The following is a 20,793-nucleotide window of genomic DNA, read 5'->3' as shown; positions in this document are numbered from 1 at the left end:
GCCAGGAGCTGGACTCAATGATTCTTGTGAGTCCCTTCCAACTCAGAACATCCTATGATTCTATGATTCCATGATTACATTTAAAAAATTAATAAAAAAAACCCCTGACTTTTTTCTAGCTGAATTAAAAACAACAAACCAGCTATGTATGTTAGCTTGCTATTATATTTGGCTTCCTAAAAACATGCGTTGACAAGAAAATGAATCCATATTCTATGTCTGACATGAATAGGACCAGTAAGAGCATTTTTTTTTCCTCACTCTCTGTCATTATAGTTGAATTACCTTTTTTCTGTTCGCTGCCATTTCAGTATAAGATTAAAGAGTCTCTGATAGGGCTCTATCTCAGCTTTTACGTTGTTGAGGACTGGGAAGTCACTCGGCTTCCATCCGAGCAGAACCTCTTCGTTGTTAATAAGAGCTACTGTTTCCTCAGTGTCCTGTATGGTTTTCTGTAATGTCTTCACGTCAGTCACATACTGAAATCAAATAATGGGATGACTTGAGAGAGAACTGAACTGTGCTCTGAACAGCTATCAAAATAAGATATCAAAATATAATAAACCTTCATATTAAAATTTTAGAAAACGTAAGTTAAAAACTTTTCTACTTATACTTGAGTAGATAAACCATGAAGAATCCAGATGAACATGATGAAAAGTGAAGTTGGTTTTCTCATTATTCAATTTTACAGTATTTTCAAAATATTTGAGCTTTAAAACTCACTGTTCTAGGAGGTAGGCACACGCTTTTTTATGGTCTCACATATCATAAGGGCAACTGGGACTTATTAGCTTAGGATTTCTGTTTTGTGCTTTGAAGCGTTTTGTTTTTAAGAAACAAAATTGCTTACTAAGCACAAATGCAGTATAATCCAATTAAAGTGCAAGACATGCTCTGGCAACTACAAAATACTGACAGAAATTCAGAAAGTTTTGGAGCCAGTGGTCTGCTCTTCATTAGCAGAACAAAAAAGTTTCGAGGTTCACAGAAAAAAAGATACAAAATTGCTATCAAACACTCTTTCTGAACTGCTATTTTTTTCCTTCAGTTCCTTGATATACCAAAAATAGGAAAGGAAATTCTAATTCCACTCAAGTTATTTGCAAATAATATCACTATGGCTAGAATTCCATGCTTTATACAAAAGTGTATTAAAACCACAAAACATTTCTACCCTTTTTTAACTGCTAATCAAACCTGTTGCATGCAATCCAGCTCTGAATATTCTTCTAATTCTGCCACAGAATCTGCCAGCTTGTCTAATTCCTCCCGCAGGTTATCACACTTCTGCAGTACTTCTTGCTCTCTGACACTTTTAGATTGTTCAATCAGCTACAAAACAATTGATTTTTTTAAAATTAAAAAAAAGCATTGCAAAGGTGTTTAATCCTTTCAGTGATTAACATACCCAGTACCATCTAAACACAGTACAAAGGCCTCTTTCAGCAATCAGACAAAAGATGGGAAAGTATTACTGAAAAAAAGAGAGATTCTCATCTTTGGGATTCAGTATTTTACTACCAAAAAGAAAACCTACAGTTGTTGAAAGCCTTTGCTATCCCACATGTACCCACTGCTGTAAAAGGCAGAAATTCTGGAACAGCAGACCAGTCTAAAGCACTGTGTCTGCACACAGAAGGGTTAGTTTTAAGGTACCAAACAAGACATCAACCAAGGGAGAGGAGATCTCCTAAGACAAGGACACCCACCACCAGGCAAAGCTGTGAAGCAGACAAACAAAACTTCTCCAAAGGAGGAACCAGCCTTTTCCTTTTGTATTAGGATAAGAACTGACTCATATCTGAGAGCATAAAATGTAAAGATAGAGACTCATGAAAACTTGATGTGGAGCTGTTCTTGTCCTCAAGCTCTAGCACACTGCAGATCACTCAACAGCCAGCTATGGAGCAATACCCTGCTGAGGGACTCTGAGTCAGATCCACTCTGTACTACCTTTTACATTAAAGAGTTAGAACAAGCATCATGGACTCTCTGCACAGAAGTAGAAAATTAATTTTACTGATTTATTGGGGATTAAATAATGATTACATGCAAACAAAGTGTTTTACAGACCTAGCAGTCTCCCAAGCTGGGTATGTTTTCAGTCAGAGGCATATTTGTCACCCTTGTACATACTCCTTAGTACCTAAATAAGACTTAGTAAAAGTGAAATCCTTGATTGTGATATTTAAAAGACCGTGATTTTTTTTTTTAAATTTTAGTAATTATTAATTCTTAAAAAAATTCAGAAGAAATTATTAAATCCATGCTAAATTACTACGGAAAGCCAAGAGAACACTAAAAGGCAAAAACTGCTTATCAAGTGGAAGAAAAGTAATCTGTAGTCACACATAGAAAATAAGATGTTGAATATTTTCTATTAACAATTGCCACTGAAAAGACACTGTTCTCACTGTTCTTTTATTGACAGAACAAAATATCACTTTAACTAAATGACTTCTTGTCCAGGCATTCAGTCTTATTAAGGGCCTGGCAGTTACATTTTCAGTACTAGATAAGTGCAGTGTAGTGAATTTTCACCTTCCTATGTATTACCTACTACTGACCACAAACAAACCAGGATAATAAGATTCACTGAAGCTTTTAAGCTACAGTGACAGTTTTAAATTTTATCCACAAAAAGTCCTCCTTTGTTAGAAAAACCTGGAAATATGTTATTTATGCATGTCTAAGTTAGCATGTTATACGTGTATATACATTTAGTCTGCTGAGGAAACAAATAGCTAAAGTAGAGTGAGAAGTCTAAAAAGCCAAAATATACCACCAACTAAGAAAATGCTCTTACATCATCATGCTCTTTAAAAATGAGGTTCATCTTCTTTGGCCATAATATAGCTTCTGTAATTAGTTCAAGGTCTTCAGGAGCAAACAAAAAAACATCTAAGAAGTAACTCATTTGCCGACAGCACTCCTATTAAAAGAGATTTCATAAAGCTTTAGGTATCTTAGGTCTGTTTAAAATATAGAGTAGGACAATATTACCTACAAAGATAAAATAGAAACCAAGATTTCATGAACTTTCAGAATTTGGAGCTACTTCAGCAATATTAACATTCAAAATATATGTATGATATGATTCAAATCACTGCCTTGTCATGAGCTTGTTTCTCTAAATATGACTCCTGTCGTCTGTAAGTCTACATGCAAAAATCCCAATATTATTAAAAATAAAAAATATATAATTTTTGCAGATATAAACATAACGTGTTATATTTATAGACCCATTACCATAACAGAAAATCTGATACATATTCACACACACAAACTGCTGCTAATGTAACATCACCTATAGTCTGCTCAAAGCATAAATTGGGGTTTATGTGTTCAAAATCATGACTGTTTTTACACATAAAATGCTCTTTATTCTTGTCTGTTACATTTTCACAAATAGATTTTTAAGCAGCCCTGAAGTCTCCAGGTACAAACAATAAACTGTGTATTTTACAATCTGCCATGATTTATTAAAAGCTACATTTCCTCCCTGACATGCAGAACATATGGGAATAGGAATAAGAAGCAAAGGCATATGGCAAAGAATGAGCTGGACTTCTCACTTCTGTCTGAAATAAAACTGAAATTATTCATACATGCAGCATGATCAAAAGACTGCACTCCAGAATGAATTCTCTGTTTGTATAGGGTAGTGTGTCTGACAAAAGATTAAAAACAAAAGGATAGACACCTACCTTGACCCTTAGCACCAGGTCTGGAATGTCTTTGGTTTTGACCTGCTTTGTGTAATCTATTGTTTCCACCATTTCTTCTGTTGTCTCAGGAACTTTTAATGCACGTTCCTTAATTGTTTCAAATTCACTGCATATCCTGTAGATTTGTTTTACATAAAGTACCAACATTTTAAGATTTTAGGTTCAGCTTTAATGGAAATAGAAGTTCAATTTACTTCTGTAAGTATTATCCACATACAAACTCCTTTATTTGTGAAACTTAAAAGGGAATATGACCAAGTCAGTCTAGAAAAATACTATCTACTGAATTGCAACAATTGCTTTGTTTGGGTTTTGGGGTATCCTTCTGCAATAAATGCTTTGGTTTCCTGTTACTAGGAAATGAACTTTAGAAAAGTATCGTTAGTGTACACACAAACACTTTCACAATAAATATTTTGTCAGAGCTGCTGGCTCTCTAGAAGGATGAGAGTCACTGCAGAGGGGATGTAGAAAGATTGATGCATTTGACTGTGGTCAATGGGGTGAAATATAACAAGTTGAAATGGCAGATTCTGCACCGAGGATGGAGTAATAAATGGGGAGGTGTGGCTTGAGAGCAGCCCTGCAGAAATATCTATCATGAAATAAGAGAGTCTAACTAGTCTTTCCTTTGACAGTGCAGTAGTACTGTAGTTCACACTAAAAAATCCAGAACAGTAGTGAAGTCCTTTGATCTTTTAGCTCCTCCATGATCCAAGTCTCCTACCCATTTTTGAGACCAAAACATTAGAAAATTACAACAGTCAGTGCAACTGGCATGAGATCATTATTTAGCCAAGAGTCTTCATTAAACAGAAGTATGATATCTTCACATTTCTTCTACATGTTTCTACTATGTATTTGACACATACAGCATCCACAGGCAGAAAAATTCTACTTACTTTTCATTTTCCTCTCTGTAATTTGCAACTAATTTGTCCAGAAGCATTTTTCCAAAGCTGTTTGCACGATTAGCCAAACCTTGTTTTAAATCCTCACAACTCAAATGGATCATAGGGAAATAAAACGTCTCTGGCAAACTCATGATTTCCTTCTTGAGGGTGAAGAATTCATCTATGAACTTCAGAAAAACATTAGGCTTTACACTTCAGAGCTGTTGTTTAAGTACTTGGCTACATGAGTAAGTATTAGACATTGAAGAAAATAAATAATATTTTCTTCTATTTACCACAGATTTTTTGGGGGAAAAATCACTTACAGTGTACATTTGTAGGCAGTCCACATTACTTTTAGATAAAGGCTAAGCACCTGTTATTCTCTGTTCCCCTTTTTATGATTGCTGTATGTACAGCAAAAATTATATATAAAATGTAGAATTAGAACTTACAGCAGTATATTCATCAAAACTGTGTTGTTCTGCTTCAAATCTTTCTATCTGTGCCTCTGCAGTTCCATCTACAAGCCAGCCATACCTTTCAACTACAATTCAATTACAATGTATCAATATCATTAAAATGACAGCAAGTTACTTATTACAAAGAAGTGACACAGTTACTTGCACACTCTTCCATCACTCACCGTAGCTTTCAAAATGTTCCTTTGGGCCTTCTAAGTTGTCTCTGATGGATTTTTTCAGGGTGGATGTGGCCCATTGCACGACGTGCTGAGGAAGCTCAGCATCCACAGTGGCAGTGGCCCCTGTCAGCCAAGAACGGATCGTTCGGACGTTCTGATGGAAGGGCAAGCTTTGATTACTTAAATTTTAAAAAGTAATGCAAGGAGTAAGTTGCAATCTGCAGAAGACACTATCAGAAAAGTATGAGACCCTAATCATGTAGAATGACTATTCCTGATGAAAAAAGATGAACAGGAAATGTGTAAAAGGGAAAAAAAATAAACTATCCAACCTTGCATACAGTTAAATTATATCATATTTGCAAATATACAAAGTCAAACCCAAAACACTTCTCTGAAAGTACCATCACGTATGACTGAAGGACAATGCTCAGTTCCCAGGAATACATCCAAAGCCCCCAGAAAGGTTCTCTTCTCTGGAGTCACAGACAGGTTCTCAAGACATCAATCTATCAATATTGTATGTATTAGCTTTTAGAGAGTTGAAGATTTTCTTTTTCTTAGAAAGAAAAGGAATATCAACACTAATTTTCCTTGTCTTTCTCTGGGGATCTTAAACATTAATGCTAATTTACTGTAAATCATCACACATATACTTAAGGTTATTATCATTGCAGATCCAAACAGCAGGCTAAACCAATCAGTGGGACGTGCACCAATTTTTTATGAACAAGGAATTACAAAATGAGTTTCAGACTCTGGAATGCTGCTGGGCATCAAGATTCATGATGTGACCTGTAGAATGTTCGTGGAAAATAAATACCACAAGTTGCATTCTGCTCCCATTGCCATGGTAGTCAGACTCCTAAATCACTAATATTTTCACATATTGAGCAACTTAACAATTACATATTTAAATAAAGATAAAAGCACACCTGGAGAGTCTCTCCTATACAATCTACTACAAACAAAATTGATTCTTCTAAGTCTTTAAAGCTTGGATAAAACTCAATATTATTTTCTTCAAGAGTCAAGTCCATCTTAAATAAAGGCAGACGACTTCTGTCTTCAGGATCAAAAAGTTTCACAAAAGCTTCAGTGGTTCTTCCCAGTAATTCTTTCAGCTAGGTAATAACATAGATCACCTGTTAGTTGGCAGAAAAAAGGCCCATCCCATGTTCCATTCCTGCAGTAAGACAGGATTTCCATTAGTTTTAGTACTTCTGGTCTGATTCACGGATAACTGAAACAGTGTGACCTGTTCTAATAACTCCAGTGGGTATTATCCCAGCCCTTGAAGGATGTAAACCAATGAACAAGTAAACATTTCAGTAAAGCCCAGGCATTGCTGCAACATTAAGTCTATTACTAATACATGCTTTAAGTAGAAATGAAATATCTGGAAAGCATTTTCCTCTGACTTTTTTTAAATTACAAGGATTTGATTAGACTATTGTTCCATCATTTTTCTACAAAGTTACTAGTGGTTTAATTCCATTAAGTTTACAATGGAGAGGAAAGTTATTTACCTGATTAGACATAAGTATAGACACACAGTTATAGAAAGAGTCAACCTGATCCAGCTTTACACCATCCAAGGCCTCCTTCTGAGAAAAGAGCTCGACAACTCTTTGATACCATGTACTCATTATGTCCTCTTCTGCTTTAGAACAGCTTAGAGATGCATCGGTTCTTAAAGATCTATAGTCAGTTGGTCCTTTCAATCTAGAAAAGAAAGTTACAGGCAACTTTATAAACAAAATTTAAAAAAACAAATATGGAGTAAAGTAACAATAGTAAATATTGTATTAAAAACCCATTCTTTTTTTAGCAGAAAGCACAGTGGGAACCTAAGCATCCCTTTAAGTAGACTATGAGAAGTAAAAAAAAATATCCCAAACTCCAGGACATACAGAAGAGCTACCAGAAAAAATAACTAGGAAAATATAGTGAAAATTATCTTTTTGAAAACAGTGCAAATTTGAAGTTCCAAGACTAAACATAAAATCCAACTGATGAAAACCAGGAAGAAATCTGATATTCAGAGTTAACACAGAATTCCCTACACATGATAATACTACTATGAGAAGTTGATTTTTTTAAATGCTGTAACTTCTCTGGGGATCACAGCATTAGGAATAAGTAAATAATGAGGAGACCTTTACAGAATCAAAGGCAACATATAAATCTAAAGGGCTGATACTACCAGCAACTTAAGCACCAATAAAACATGTAACAGAAAGGAGAAAATTCACGTGTCATAACATAAAGTAACTTACTCAAAGTACATTAAATGACACAAAGAAATTTGTTATATAAACTCCCCTGTGATAAATAATAGAATTGAACAAACTCATCTTTGCCAGTTTCAAAAACCTACGTGGATCAATAATTCAGCAGAACAGACTTTACCTGGAACTAGAGAAATCCACTACAAGGAAGGAAGAGAATGCTGCATAACCAAAATCCAGTAGAGTTTTCATTGTGGGGTGGACAGTGTGCAAGGTGGAAAGGATTTGGTTTTTTGCTTTGATAAAGCTCTTATGCCACGAACTAGAAAAATCCAGGCCTCTGGAAAAAAACCACCAAAACCCAACCAAAACAAATGAACAAACAAAAATTAAGAGCTCAAGCAATACTTGAATAAAATATTCTTATATATAAAAAGTAGTATTAAAAAGCTTATTCCCTAACTTGAACAGTTACTTAAATGCCACACACACATTCTCACTATGACACGGTGGAAGTTATAAAGATACTGTCTGATCAAACGTGTTTTATCCTCATGGTATTTTCACATCACCTGCTCTTCCAAAAGTTCTGTAGCTGTAAACTCCTCACTTCACCACCTGCAATCAGGAAGCCTTTATCATCAATACTTTGAGAGCACACATTCTGATGCTCCAGAAAAACTTTATAATTCAGGTATTTATACTCTGTCTACCTGAATTCCTCTTCTGTTTTGGGAGAGCATAATAGGTTTGCCTTCGGTCTCAAGGTTTTAGCTCATAACACCAAAGTCACATGAGCCCTTGGCATTAGTTTCAGCATGTCAGAGTACAGTACAATGCTGCTTCTGCCACAGAACTGCCCTGTACACACACCCCCCATTCCAGAGGCAGCTGCAATCTCACTTTAGCGTCTGGGCACTCCGAGTCAAAAGAAGTTTCATTTGCAGTCATTAGTGCTGCTCTGTGTAACTGTAACAACAGTAATAAAACACTACCAGTGCTAAAACTTTGTGGAGCATTCAGATAAGAGATGCTGAAACACAGGATCCTCTTCAGATAGAAAATCTGCCACATTAAGGGACTCTAGAATTAATATTGTGCCATAACTCTGTCCATGCAGCTCAACAAGAATTTCACTCGTGCAACTCTGTGTTTTGCCAGTAGGTTATTTGCTAGCTTAGTCCACTCACAGAGGTAACAAAGGCAAAGGTGCCTCCTCTTCCTTTTCAAGTCCTTCTACATCTGGTTTAATAAGAGCTCTTCGCACTAAGAAAAAAAAATAAATACATGAACCTTAGAAGAAAATGATGCCATATTCAACAGGCACTGCACTTCCTTGGTCTTTCTCCAGGTTGAGCCAAGTACACAGGAGGATGAAGAGGTAACTGTGTCACCCTAGTCTTCAAAAAACATTCTCCCTAAGGTAACTCAAAATCATTCCTTCTGCTAAATATCTGTACAGATTCAGGTGGCATAACTCCAACTCTGTCTCCTGTTCATGATGGTTTTCAGACAGATTCATGTTTAAATAATGAAATACTTTCTTTAGCAATTTCTTTGCTGAGGGATGGTCAGTAGGGGATCAGGCTCCCCAGGGAAGTGGTCATGGCACCACAATGTTCAAGGAGCATCTGAACAGTGCTCTTAGTTGTATGGTTTAGTTTGAGGTAGTCCTGCAAGGAGCACAGAGTTCGACTCTGGTTCTTATGGGCCCCTTCCAAACTGAGATATTCCATGACTGCAAGAATTTATGGCAACTTTTTTTAACAAAATTACAGTGAGATACTATAGCTATATACTATAACTGATGACATTACAAAGAAGTTAGTCCAATGATAAATTATGTATTTTTTTAATCTGCATTTTTAAAAATATCACTATCCACTAAAATATTGACAAAATTTGGTTGAATTTCAGACTTTGGATACTATAAATGTAAATAATAAAAAAAAGAAATTAATACATGATTTCAAGGGAAAACACTTTTAAAATTCCAGTTCATTAACCTTTTTAAAAGGTTTTAAAACTGAAGTAAGTTGTATGAGTGATATCTGAAAATAGTAATTATCTTTGCAGATGTTTATTGCAAGCTTCCTCATGCATCAAAACTACCATCAGAAAACTCAGGGATGTGTTTGTGAATGAACAGCTTAAGAAAAGCTTCTGTTCCTTAAGAGGGAGAAAGAATCACTAGTACATAAAAAGTTTCAACTTTCTTTAGCAGCAAACAGCGATACATTCTTGCAGCAAATTAACTAAACAGGTTAAAGACTCAATGAAATAATGTCATTGACACTCAACCTTTCTGACATGAAGTCTACACTGCCTGAACTGTACCTTCAGCTGGTTAACTTTTTCCTGATCTGAATAAAATAAGCAAGTTCTGCCTTAAACATTACAGCCAACACACAGTTGATGAGGTAGAGAAAGATGAATCAGTAGTTAATTACAAAGATCATGCCTGGTTGAAAGAACAAACTAGAAAAAATATTTTCAGTGAGAGAATATGGAACAGCTTGTATTATATATACTAACATTAATATAAGTACTGAGTAATTTGTGGTACTTACACACACATCTTTTCATGCTCTTTTCATAATCCCTTACTATCTCCCCTAAAAGCTCTTGAGTGAGCAGCTCCCTGTCTTTGCCCTCCATAAGCGACCGCGGCACCAAGGCGAGCATGGACCTGAGCCACTGCTGCTGGATGGGAACCATGGGATTGCTCTGCACACGTTGCTTCATGAAGAGGTAATCTGCCTGAAAGGACAATACTGTCAGAGCTCTAAGAATTGGCTATGTAAATATTTTTGTGTTAGGCTTGACAAAAGTCTCTTTTTATTCACAGCTTTTTATCCATAAGGGCGGGTGACTTAATCTGATCTTTTCAGTATTCACTGACTAATGCACTGAAATCTACTCTGTGGCTGGTAAAATGGTCTCTCTGCCTCAATGTTTAAATACAAAATATTGTACTTGTTAGTATGGCATTTTCCTTGGTTCTCTGCTGAAGTTTATGGCTGACAATAAAGCAGTTCAAGATTAAGGTTATTGTCCTTTGGACAAACATTTATCTGGCAAAAAAGTGTGGACAAACATCGCCCCCAAGGGGAGTGGATCTTGGCCAAAGAAAAAGGTATTTATGCTTTTGACTGACAGCTTTGTTATAAAAAAAAGGGATCTGAATCTCTACATCTACAGATTGAGTTTATCTAACATAAGCTAGGAAAAATTGGTGTTACCTTAAGCTACTTAATATAAATATTTCAATACTGATTTGGGTTTCCAGTTGCTCTCGGAGACTAAGTCTTACTTTAAAAGCTATGCACAAATTTCAGGATTAGTGCCTGTTCCTCAAATCAGGGGAACGATGTCAAAGACTAGTTTTTGTACAGGCTAAGGTACAACCTATGACCTCAACTGGAATAATCCTGTAGCCTGTTAGATTTTTTTCTTAAGTAATGTCCTTCAACTAAGGCTAAATTAATTACTGATAGACATGCTTTATGTAACAGAAAAATACTTTTCTTCTACTGGACCACAAGATAAGACTGCTATTTTGCTCCCATTCCTCTTTTCCCCACCACGATTACCTTTTCCTGTTTAATCACCATTGATTCCATATAACATGCTCAACTCCTCTGAACAGAGATCATTCACTCTCCTACTCCAAAAAAAGCAGACAAAAGAATTTAACTCACTCTTTGTTGGTCTTCCTCATTGTTCACCTGTATAAAAAGCAACAGAAAATTCAGAACATATAAACAAAAACATCAGAAATATAAAATATAACAAATATTATTCCTAAACAGAGACTTTATTCTGTAGGTATGTAAGTGTCATTTCAATGGGACTACCTGAGTATATAAATATGTTTATGAACTACTAAGGATTGAGATAAGTATCTTTACATAAATTCTGAGAAGTAAAATAAGTGCCCCAATAACAAAGAACTAAATAGGTGACACTTAAAATATTAAAGAAATACTTTCTCACAGTGGAAGGCAGTTCTGGAATAGGAGGTGCAGGATCTCTGTGAGATGTTTCTTCCATGGTTTTGTCACAGACTTTAAGAGCTCGATCAATTCTAAAGTAAAACATAGAATCAGAAGTGCAGAAAAACTACAAATAAAATATTAGAAATAATCCTAATATTTTAATCAATGCAACCTGGGTTTTGATGATCTTTGATCACTAAATCTCGCTATAATTATATTAAACAAACACCATTATTATTTGTCAGGTGTCAGATGTGCAATGTCTCATTTGAATTTCAATATCTTGAATTACACGAAACTCACAGTATCTGATCAATCATCTCTTGCTGCTCATGGCTTCTTCGGTAAGTCAACAGTTTTTTGTGTAATGGTGACAGATCAGTTGTGACTGACGAAGGTACAACAGCGGGACGAAAACAAGTTCTCAAAGTCCGTTTCTTGGGAGGTTCTTCATCTGAGTGCTCCATCTAAAACCATAACACAACCAAGATTCTACAATACAGTCCTGTCCAGAAAGCGGTTTAACAGACACCTATATTAAGCTGAGTGGACATGAGATATAAAATTACATCAGCTTGGGGATTTCCACAGTCTAGGTATGATAGTTTAGCTCTCAGAAAACAGACAAGTGGTGTATAGTCTCAGATAGCAAAGTTCAACACAAGTGCACACATACAAACCCTGAGGTACTAAAAAAACATGTTACAGTTTTATTAACTCCAGATTAGTGCATTGCATAAAATTGAAAAGTTCTAGTACAAATCTCTGACAGTACTTATTTATCAGCTGTACAGCACACAGAAGACACCAGGAAAGGGGCCGGTTAAACCCCCATCAAACTGCCCCAGGCTGGTCCTGCCTGATGTAGGCACATTTTCTGTTCTGAGGGTGGATATAGGAGTCAAGTTAAGAAGGTGGGAAATTTGGTTAAGACCAGTGGGTAGCTGGGCTGTGCAATAGGAAAGTGGAGACAGGTGTAGGTTTGAAATAAGAATCCTAGTCTGGGGGTGGGGTGAAGGTGTGAAGCAGCTAATTGGGTTTACACGGTTAAAGGTACTTGGAAACCAAAGCTTGATAATCACCTTGTATAAAATAAAAAAAAAAAAAAAGGGAAATAAAGATTAAAAAGCAAACCTTGTTGTGCCACTGGACTCAGGTTCAACTAAAAGACCACCCTTCTACAGCGGCTTAAGCGGCTGAGTATGGCTATCCCAAAAGACTGACAGTCCGGTTCCCCTGGAAACAAGATGCACAAACTCAGAACCGCAGTTCAACGGGGGAGCAGAAAGCCAAAGCTACCTCCTAGATCAGCAGTATGTCCTCGAAACGCACTAAAACGGGCGGTGGTGGACGCACCAAAAGACACAAAGCTGTCCGTGCCCCACGGAGGGGTCCCCGCCGCCCTCAGCTCTCCCTGGGCCCCGGCACGGGACAGCAGCGCGGTTACCCCGGAGCCGAGGGCGGGCAGCAGGGCCGGGCCGGGTGGGGCTCTCCCTGGCCGAGGAGATCAATCCCTCTCGTGATTTAAAAAAAAAAGAAAAAAAAAAAAGAAAAAAAAAAAAAAAAAAAAAAAAAGAAGCAGAGACTTGGAAAAGCCTTACCTTGGCTGTCCCGGTCTGCCGGAGACAGCCCGAGCGAGTCGGCGAGTCCCTGTGCTCCGGTCCCTGCCTGCACCACGCAGATAAAACCCTCTGCGTTCCAGATCACAGCATGAATGCCTGGGAAAGTAAAAGTATTAATACCCTCAGGCATCAGGTGGCTGTTGCTAAGCTCCTGCTTTTTGTACAGCTATAAATGGGAATGTGAAGAAATCCCAGAGACTTTCTACCCACTTGCCCGTATTTGCCAAAGAGTCATTAAACCCCTAATTTTGCGCCTGTGTGGGCAGAGCCCCGCGCGCAGCGACTGGGGGAGCAGCGGGAGGGAACGCGAAGTCCGTTTCCCAAAGTTCCGGGCACCCTCCCGGCACGGGCTTTCCCAGCCCGGGACTGTTCGGCTTGAGGCGTCGAACTAGACACGAAATGTTTCCTCGCAAACAGGAAACAAACCAAAAACCTCGATGTTAAAGGATTTATAAGTTTGCACCGGGGCGTTACGAGGGAGAGCGGCCCCCGTGTCGGACACCTGTTGGCCGTGAAGGGAAGGGGACTTCGCTGCTGAGGGAGCGGAACCCGGCGGTTCTGCGGGCGGCCTCCCTCACACCGTGCCGGCGGGTTAATGGCGGGCAGGGCGGCGCGGGGCCCCGGAGCGAGAGGGCACCGTTGGGCGGGCACCGTTGGGCGGGTACCGCTGAGCGGGTACCGTTGGGCGGACACCGCCAGGCGGGCACCCCCGGTCGGGCACTCCCGGTCGGACACCGCTGGGCGGGCACCGCGCTGGGGCCCCGAGAGGCAGCACCGCCCTCACGGCCCCCGCCTCCCGCCCGGCCCCGCCCCGCTGCGCGCGCCGTGACGGTAGGCTCCGCCCCCTCGCGGCGGTTCCGGCCGCGCCCCGCGGAAGCCGCAGCGCCGCCGGGTCCATGTGGCGCCGGCTCCGCTCCGCCTTCCGGAGCCTCCGCGGCTCCCCCGCCGTGCCCCCGCCCGGCGGCGGCGGTGGTGGAGCTGCCGCCGCCGCCATGGAGCGCGCCGTGGTGCGCTGCGTGCCGTCCGAGCCCAAACTGAGCCTGCGTTTCGTGCTGCCCGACGGCAGCGCCCGGCACATGCAGCGCGACCAAGGGGAGCCGCTGGGGCGGGCGCTGGCGCGGATCGCCACCAACGCCGCCAAGGGCCACGGCAAGGCGGGCAAGAAGAGCAAGAAGGCGCGGGCGGAGGAGGGCGCGGAGGGCGGGGAGGCGGCGGCGGCGCCGGCCGTGCGGTTGTTCTCCCGCGACGGCGCGGCGGTGGCCGAGGAGGTGCCGAACGCGGCCGCCTGGCAGGACGGGGCCGTGCTGCACATCGGCGCCGCGCGGTACCGCGTGGAGCGCAACCCGCCCGCGCTCACCGAGCTGCGCCTGCCGCGCTCGCTGCTCGCCGGCTTCCCCGTGTGCCCCAAGGTGAGCGCCGAGTTCGCGGCCCCGCAGCACTGCCTGTTCCGCTGGTACCGAGAGCAGCGCCCCGCGGGCGGCGGGGACGCGCCGGGCGAGGCCTGGGTGGAGGCGGCGGAGGGCGAGCGCGTGTTCACGCCGTCCAACGCGCTGGTGGGGCTGCGGCTGAAGCTGCGCTGCACGCCCGGGGACGGGGAGCAGCGCTACGGGCCCGCTCGGGAGGTGGAGAGCAGCGGCCCCGTGGAGGCCGGGCCTGGCGCCTGCACTTTCGACAACCGGCACCTCTACACCAAGAAGGTCTGCGGGCAGGGCTCGGTCCGCGCCGTGTCCTACAACATCCTGGCCGACACCTACGCCCAGACGGAGTTCTCCCGCACCGTGCTCTACCCCTACTGCGCTCCCTACGCCCTGGAGATCGACTACCGCCAGAACCTGCTCAAGAAGGAGCTGGCGGGATACAGCGCCGACATCATCTGCCTGCAAGAGGTGGATAAGTCTGTCTTCGTGGACAGCTTGGCCCCGGCCCTGGATGCTTTTGGACTCGAAGGGCTGTTCAAGATTAAGGAGAAGCAGCACGAAGGCCTGGCCACCTTCTATCGCAGGGACAAGTTCAGCCTCCTCAGCCAGCACGACATCGCGTTCAGCGAAGCCCTGCTCTCGGAGCCGCTGCACAAGGAGCTGTGCGATCAGCTGGCCAAGTACCCCCTGGTGCAGGAGAAGGTGCTGCAGAGGTCGTCTGTGCTGCAGGTACCACCTTTGACAGGCCTTCTTCCTTTCTTTCATCTTTCTCCTCTGGCCAGGTTTGTTAAGACTGAAACCACAGAAGGGAGGTGAGGGATTAACAATCTGATACATTTGAACTATGGTGTGTTCTCTGGGGTAATGCATAGAGGAAATGAGAACAAAACATTGAGACTTTGCTGAACTGGATATATGGGATTACCAAAATTTGGTAGAAAAAAAGGCAGTATTATTTTCTTTGAAAGTGAAGACAGCTGTTGAGATTCTGGGCCAGGTAGTGATTCCTAATTGGTGGTATTGGCTGTCAACTTTTTTACTATTTACTCTCATACGTCAGAATACGTATTTTTTAAGACTTTATTATAAACCAATTTTAAATAAGTTAATTGCCACTTTAAAAAGTGACAGTAGGGAGAGAATTAAGGTTGGACATGTTTGTGAGCTTCCTGATGCCAGTGGCTCTTCCAGCAGAACCATTGTGCAAGTACAAATGTGTAAGATACAGATCTGTGTCAGGAAGTTCAGAAGCATGCAGTGGTAAAAGTTTTGTACTCATGGACTGAGTAGGACTAACAGGATTTCTGTGATAACTGAAATCACCTCTAAATTTAAATTCAATTTAACAACTATGCAATGCTACAGTTTGCTTCCTAAAACCAGAGGTTTGGGTCCAGTTCTGTTGCAGAGAGAATTGGTGAATAGAACTTATAAGTAGTTAAGAATGGTACAGCATTAACAACATCTTATGAACAAATATGGCCAAACCAGACACAGTCAAAAGCATATTCATCAAATACCTGGATGTAGTGGTAATATTTTGATTGATACTGAGACTTTATATAGAAGTTTAATGAAAAGTACAACTCCTAAGTTGAGTTTATTTGTTAAGAGTAACTGGATTGTCATAAAGGCATAAGCTGTTTTTTAAAATATAACCTCTCAGTTTAAGACTCACCAAAGACTGCTTTTTCTTTCAAAGGTTTCAGTTCTTCAGTCTACAACTGATCCTTCCAGGAAGCTTTGTGTAGCAAATACCCACCTATACTGGCACCCCAAAGGTAATTGTGGCATGTTCTCACTTGTAGGATAACTGGCTTTTGAAGAGTTTTTGCCTTTCCCTGAGAGGATAGATTTCCCACAGTTCTTTTGCAGCTTTAACCTTTTCTTCTGGAACTGAGGGTTTCCTGCCTTACTTCTTTAGATGAATCAAGCCAGGCTCCTAGGTCTGTTTGTGTATTTTCCTAATCTGCCTGGGAGTCAATAGAATACAGCTGAAAGAAAGGCAAGTCATGTTACACACAATTCACCCAAAGAGCAGATCATAAAACAGAGATGGCTTTGTGTGTGCTCGTGGCTTCCCAGTCCTGTTGTACCTGAAGGGGCTCTGCTGGGGTACTGCCAGGAGGGCAACCAGATTGGGCTACAGAAGCTTTTAGAAGACATTCTCCTCCTTTAAGTTTTCTTTTGGGAACATTATTAGGATGGTTGCTGTGAAATGGAAAGCGGCTGTAATATGGATGTTTAAGGTTCAGAGTCCTTTCGTGTCCGAGTTTAAATTAAAGCATCGTCTGCCTCTCAAAAACTTTCATAGTCACAAACTTCAAAGGCTTATTTGTGGAAACTATTCTAAAATGTAAAATTGCTGTTTCAGAGCTATAACTGATATATGCTTCAATGAGCAACTTGGGAAATTGCTGCAATGCTGTTGTGCAGTATTTGAAATCATACTTTTTTCTATTCTTAGGTGGGAACATCCGGCTCATCCAAATTGCTGTAGCCTTGTCCCACATCAAGCACGTGGCCCGTGACCTGTATCCCAGTATCCCAGTCATATTCTGTGGAGATTTTAATAGCACACCATCCTCAGGAACTTACAGCTTTATCAGCAGCGGTGTCATTGCAGAAGATCACGAGGACTGGGTCTCCAATGGGGAAGAAGAAAGGTGCAGTATGGCTCTGAGCCACCCTTTCAAACTGCTGAGTGCTTGTGGGGAACCTGCTTATACAAACTATGTTGGTGGCTTTCATGGATGCCTGGACTACATTTTCATTGACAAAAACGCTCTAGAGGTTGAACAAGTCATTCCATTGCCAACTCATGAAGAAGTAACAACCCACCAGGCTTTGCCAAGTGTTTCACATCCTTCTGATCATATAGCACTAATATGTGACTTAAAGTGGAAATAGAGCAGCTCTGGCATGGTGCTTTTGAGGGTTTTCAAACCAGAAATTTAGTGTATTGCTGGGGAACTGAGGTTACACCCTGACTTGTATGCTACTAAAAGGAAAGCTAAAACTATTACTGAAAAGTTCATGTGTTTAATGGTTCTACCGAATATTATTACACCATTCAGAATATTTGCATGATAAGTTTCCCCTTTTTTTATATGCTAATGGGAAAAATATATTTAAGACATGGTTTTGAAAATTGGATTATCATATACCTTTTTATTGGTGTTTCTAAAGGATTAAGAATTATTTTATTAAAAACATAGAAATTTAATCTGATTTGTAATACAGTGTACCAATTGAACCCTGTTTAATTCAAAACCACACACAGAACCCAAACCCAAATGGATTTAGTTGATTCAACCTCACTGTAATTTTTAAAAAATGACAATTTTTAAAAAATAAGTTCAGAAATTGTCTCGTTCACTTACCATTACTGTATCCCAACTTTTTAGTAAATGGCATGAACAAATGTACTTGTACCTAATACCTTCTGAAAATGTGTTCTTAATTTTCAGTGAATAGACTTTCTGACAACAATCAACCATGTTAAATTCAAGTTTATAATTGATATGGAAGCATTTTGCTTGCCCATGTAACCTGGGTACTGAGGGTAAAATTAGCACCCAGTGAAACTGGACTACATGTAGAGGTGGCATCTACTTGGAACATCTCTTCCTTCTGTTGCTTTGAGTCATTGGCAAGAAAAGAAATACTAGAGTTTAGGACAACCAGCTTTGGATGGGAGGGAGCTTTTCATCACTATCATCTGTTTCCAGAGGAGTTAGTGTGGTGCATTAGCTGTCTGTGCCTAAATCTTGAAAAAGAAACAAAAGTGACTTGCAAACCTTTAACACAATGGTTCTATTTTGCTCCTCTCTTGCATACAAAGACAGCCTGAATTTTTAAGTGTTATTACCTGCATTTTTTCCTTCTAGAAATAGCCTAGTTTTCCTTATTTTGTAGGAGATAATTTGAATGTGAGGAAATGTATTTATCCATACCTTCATTGAATTTGTTGGAGAGGGTTGAATCATTTACCAAGCTTCTTGCTTTGCATCATTAGTACATAAGTAACAAAGGGCATTTGGAAACCATTTCACTAGATCTTCCTCTTTCACCCAATAAAGCTCCCTGTGTCGATTGTCTCTCACTGGTTTTTTTTTCCTACTTTTTTTATGTCAAAAGCTCATCTGGGTTGATAAAAGCTGTGTACCCTCTACTTTCACAACTAGTCACCTCCACTGCATTCTGGTTGACTGCAGGTTGTAACTGGGATTCCCCCAGCTGTTCATAGACTACTAAAATCAGGCAGTCCCTTTCAAGTAGCACATTGCTGAGGGCTGTTAGTGCTGCCTCTTGCCATAGTACTGGCTATGCTGTGAAAGGTATGCTTTGCAGAAGCTTGTTAACATCTGCTCTTCAGCCTTTTCTATGTTATTTCCAATAAAATTACTACGGTTTTTGCTACTGTAGTGTCTGGGCAGCTAACACATCGATGCTGATAAACAACTGCACGAGTAAAGCCACCAGGCAGACTGAGCTTCAGAGGTCTTAAAAGGCTAAAAAGATGCAGGCCCATACATCTCCAACTATGTCTCAAACAGCATGACATGAACAGACAAATCTCACGAACTGTCCAGTGTTTTGTAAGCAACTCTGCACACAGGTAAAGGCCAACTGACAAATTCCACTACTCTGCAAGTGCAGAGTTACTGCCTGTGTTACTCCAGAGCTCATGTAAATGTCCTGTGCAAGCAGCTTTTTCCAGCAACATAAGCAGTTAACCTTCCCTCCTCCTCTCATCCCAAACTCTTAACTGACCCTGCTCTACCTCCTGTAATTCTGGCTTCTCGCTCATGCTACACCAAACTAAAAAAGGGAAATGATCCAGCTAAAAATACAGGGCTTTAATTCTCTTGTATTATCATTTTAGTGGGGTGTTATATCCTGAGCTGATTCACCATAAAACCTTTTGTGCCCAAAGAACAAGATAACAGGTTTGGAGGTGGGAATAGGTCATCAAGGCTTGAATCAAGACTTTCACCTGCTTAAGCAGATCCAGCACAAAACATAACCCAAGACCTCAATGAAAGGGAGCTCATTTATTCCAACAGCTTTGCCAGACTTATATGTAAACCCTCAGATTCCAATTTTTGCTAAGCCAGAGTTCTAGTTAAGCCAAATGGTAGCTAAAAGCCTTTGGATAAAAAAGGGAAGCAAAATGGAATGCGGCAATGAAGGATGTTAGATCATTGCAAGAGTGGCAGACAGTACTCACCCTGTAAAATTGGATCCTAAATACTTTGGGTGGGTCCTTGATTAGTTTCTGTTCTTAAAAAGTGTAATTCAGTCTTGCATATGAGTTGAAGGTACTGTGTACTCTTCTAAACCACAAAGCTGGTAATAAAAGTATTGGTGATTCGTAATTAAACTTGAAGATACAGAAGTGAGGAGAAAATCTTGCGAACAGAATGGAGGCTGTAAACCTGGGCAAAGAATTTTTACTAATTTAGTAAATGAGAGAAAGCTTACACCTGAAGATGTAACATTTGCAAGCATATGGCATCTTAAAGGGCAGAAAAATTAATTGGAAGGTCTGTTCAAGAAAAAAATTCAGTATCAACACCAGGGAAAACACTGAAAATGACTGTACTACAGCTGAGTCAGAGGCCTTTTACAAATTACCAGCTCTGAAAAAAAAAGGGGGGAAAATAACAAACCACTGAGTAATGCAGGCTTGTAGGCTGGCAAGTGAAATGTCTTAGTCACTTAGAATAGTAAAGTTGCAATTGTGAAGTTTGGAAATGAAATCACATTACTTATATGGCTTAACTGAGCACCCCTTATAACTTGAAAGAACATTATTTTCCTCCTTTTTCAGCACCTATCCCTTACAACTGGGTTACTTTGTCTTTTCCGAAGCCAAACCACTAAAAATCTGTAGCTTGTCCCTGGAACCAGAAGATGGAGCTGCTCAGAGAACAGACTTGCCTGGTTCTCTACCTCCCTTCCGAGAAAGACAAGTCCCTCCTGCTCCCTGTGCTGGTACTTGGGCTGCTGCCTCTGTCTCCCTGCAGAGCACGGAGAGGGGTGCACAGGGAAGCTGGAATCTGCAGGAAGCAAGTGGTGAGGGACAAACACGGATGGGCCTGTAAAATTCGATGGCCCTTGAACATGGCAGATACTCTTTGACTGTGTTCAGGAGGAAACCCAGCCCTGTGAGCTGGTCCTGCAGACTCTCCAGTCCCCTTGTTCCCTGTTTGATTAGTAAAATACAGCAGCAGAGCCTCACTGCCAACAGC

General features: G+C 40.8%; 2 protein-coding genes across 5 annotated transcripts in view; one reads left to right on the top strand and one right to left on the bottom strand.

Annotated features, from left to right (window-relative positions):
- Positions 1-13,743, bottom strand: part of DNAH12 (dynein axonemal heavy chain 12) — a 59,021-nt gene extending 45,278 nt beyond the window's left edge. For 2 of the 4 annotated variants that reach the window (XR_007908331.1, XM_051811502.1), the window contains exons 1-17: positions 13,621-13,743; positions 13,098-13,214; positions 11,800-11,963; positions 11,495-11,585; positions 11,200-11,226; positions 10,069-10,258; positions 8,689-8,764; positions 7,680-7,838; positions 6,797-6,992; positions 6,203-6,391; positions 5,271-5,421; positions 5,080-5,171; positions 4,634-4,812; positions 3,711-3,846; positions 2,810-2,935; positions 1,201-1,335; positions 286-479 (exon numbers count right to left, since the gene is read on the bottom strand). Coding sequence is in view for 3 of the 4 variants with exons in the window: in XM_051811502.1 (XP_051667462.1) it covers positions 286-479; positions 1,201-1,335; positions 2,810-2,935; positions 3,711-3,846; positions 4,634-4,812; positions 5,080-5,171; positions 5,271-5,421; positions 6,203-6,391; positions 6,797-6,992; positions 7,680-7,838; positions 8,689-8,764; positions 10,069-10,258; positions 11,200-11,226; positions 11,495-11,585; positions 11,800-11,963 (2,105 nt within the window). In the remaining variant the exon portion in view is untranslated. Of the gene's footprint in view, positions 1-285; positions 480-1,200; positions 1,336-2,809; positions 2,936-3,710; positions 3,847-4,633; positions 4,813-5,079; positions 5,172-5,270; positions 5,422-6,202; positions 6,392-6,796; positions 6,993-7,679; positions 7,839-8,688; positions 8,765-10,068; positions 10,259-11,199; positions 11,227-11,494; positions 11,586-11,799; positions 11,964-12,630; positions 12,733-13,097; positions 13,215-13,328; positions 13,593-13,620 lie in introns of those variants that run through there. The other 2 variants (XM_051811504.1, XM_051811503.1) reach the window with 2 other exon arrangements.
- Positions 13,744-13,972: 229 nt separating this feature from the next.
- On the top strand, positions 13,973-18,641 carry PDE12 (phosphodiesterase 12). Its single transcript, XM_051811311.1, has 3 exons — positions 13,973-15,265; positions 16,239-16,317; positions 17,004-18,641. Exons 1-3 carry the CDS (start codon positions 14,015-14,017, stop codon positions 17,444-17,446), a joined length of 1,773 nt encoding a protein of 590 aa, XP_051667271.1. The 5' UTR covers positions 13,973-14,014; the 3' UTR covers positions 17,447-18,641.
- The last annotated feature ends 2,152 nt before the right edge of the window (positions 18,642-20,793 follow it).

Source organism: Manacus candei, unplaced genomic scaffold (genome assembly GCF_025592945.1).
Source record: "Manacus candei isolate 608988 ecotype Guabito, Panama unplaced genomic scaffold, ASM2559294v1 h1tg000082l, whole genome shotgun sequence".
Taxonomy (NCBI): Eukaryota; Metazoa; Chordata; class Aves; order Passeriformes; family Pipridae; genus Manacus; species Manacus candei.
The sequence above is the reverse complement of the archived record's forward strand: the minus strand, read 5'-3'. Positions and strand labels throughout refer to the sequence as shown.

What these genes read in the sequence shown, in the direction of transcription:
- PDE12 (XM_051811311.1), top strand. Translation starts at nt 14,015, where the DNA reads ATGTGGCGCCGGCTCCGCTCCGCCTTCCGGAGCCTCCGCGGCTCCCCC. An exon ending in AGAGGTCGTCTGTGCTGCAG is followed by an intron (nt 15,266 to 16,238) that starts GTACCACCTTTG and finishes TTTCTTTCAAAG; the next exon opens with GTTTCAGTTCTTCAGTCTAC. An exon ending in CCTATACTGGCACCCCAAAG is followed by an intron (nt 16,318 to 17,003) that starts GTAATTGTGGCA and finishes TTCTATTCTTAG; the next exon opens with GTGGGAACATCCGGCTCATC.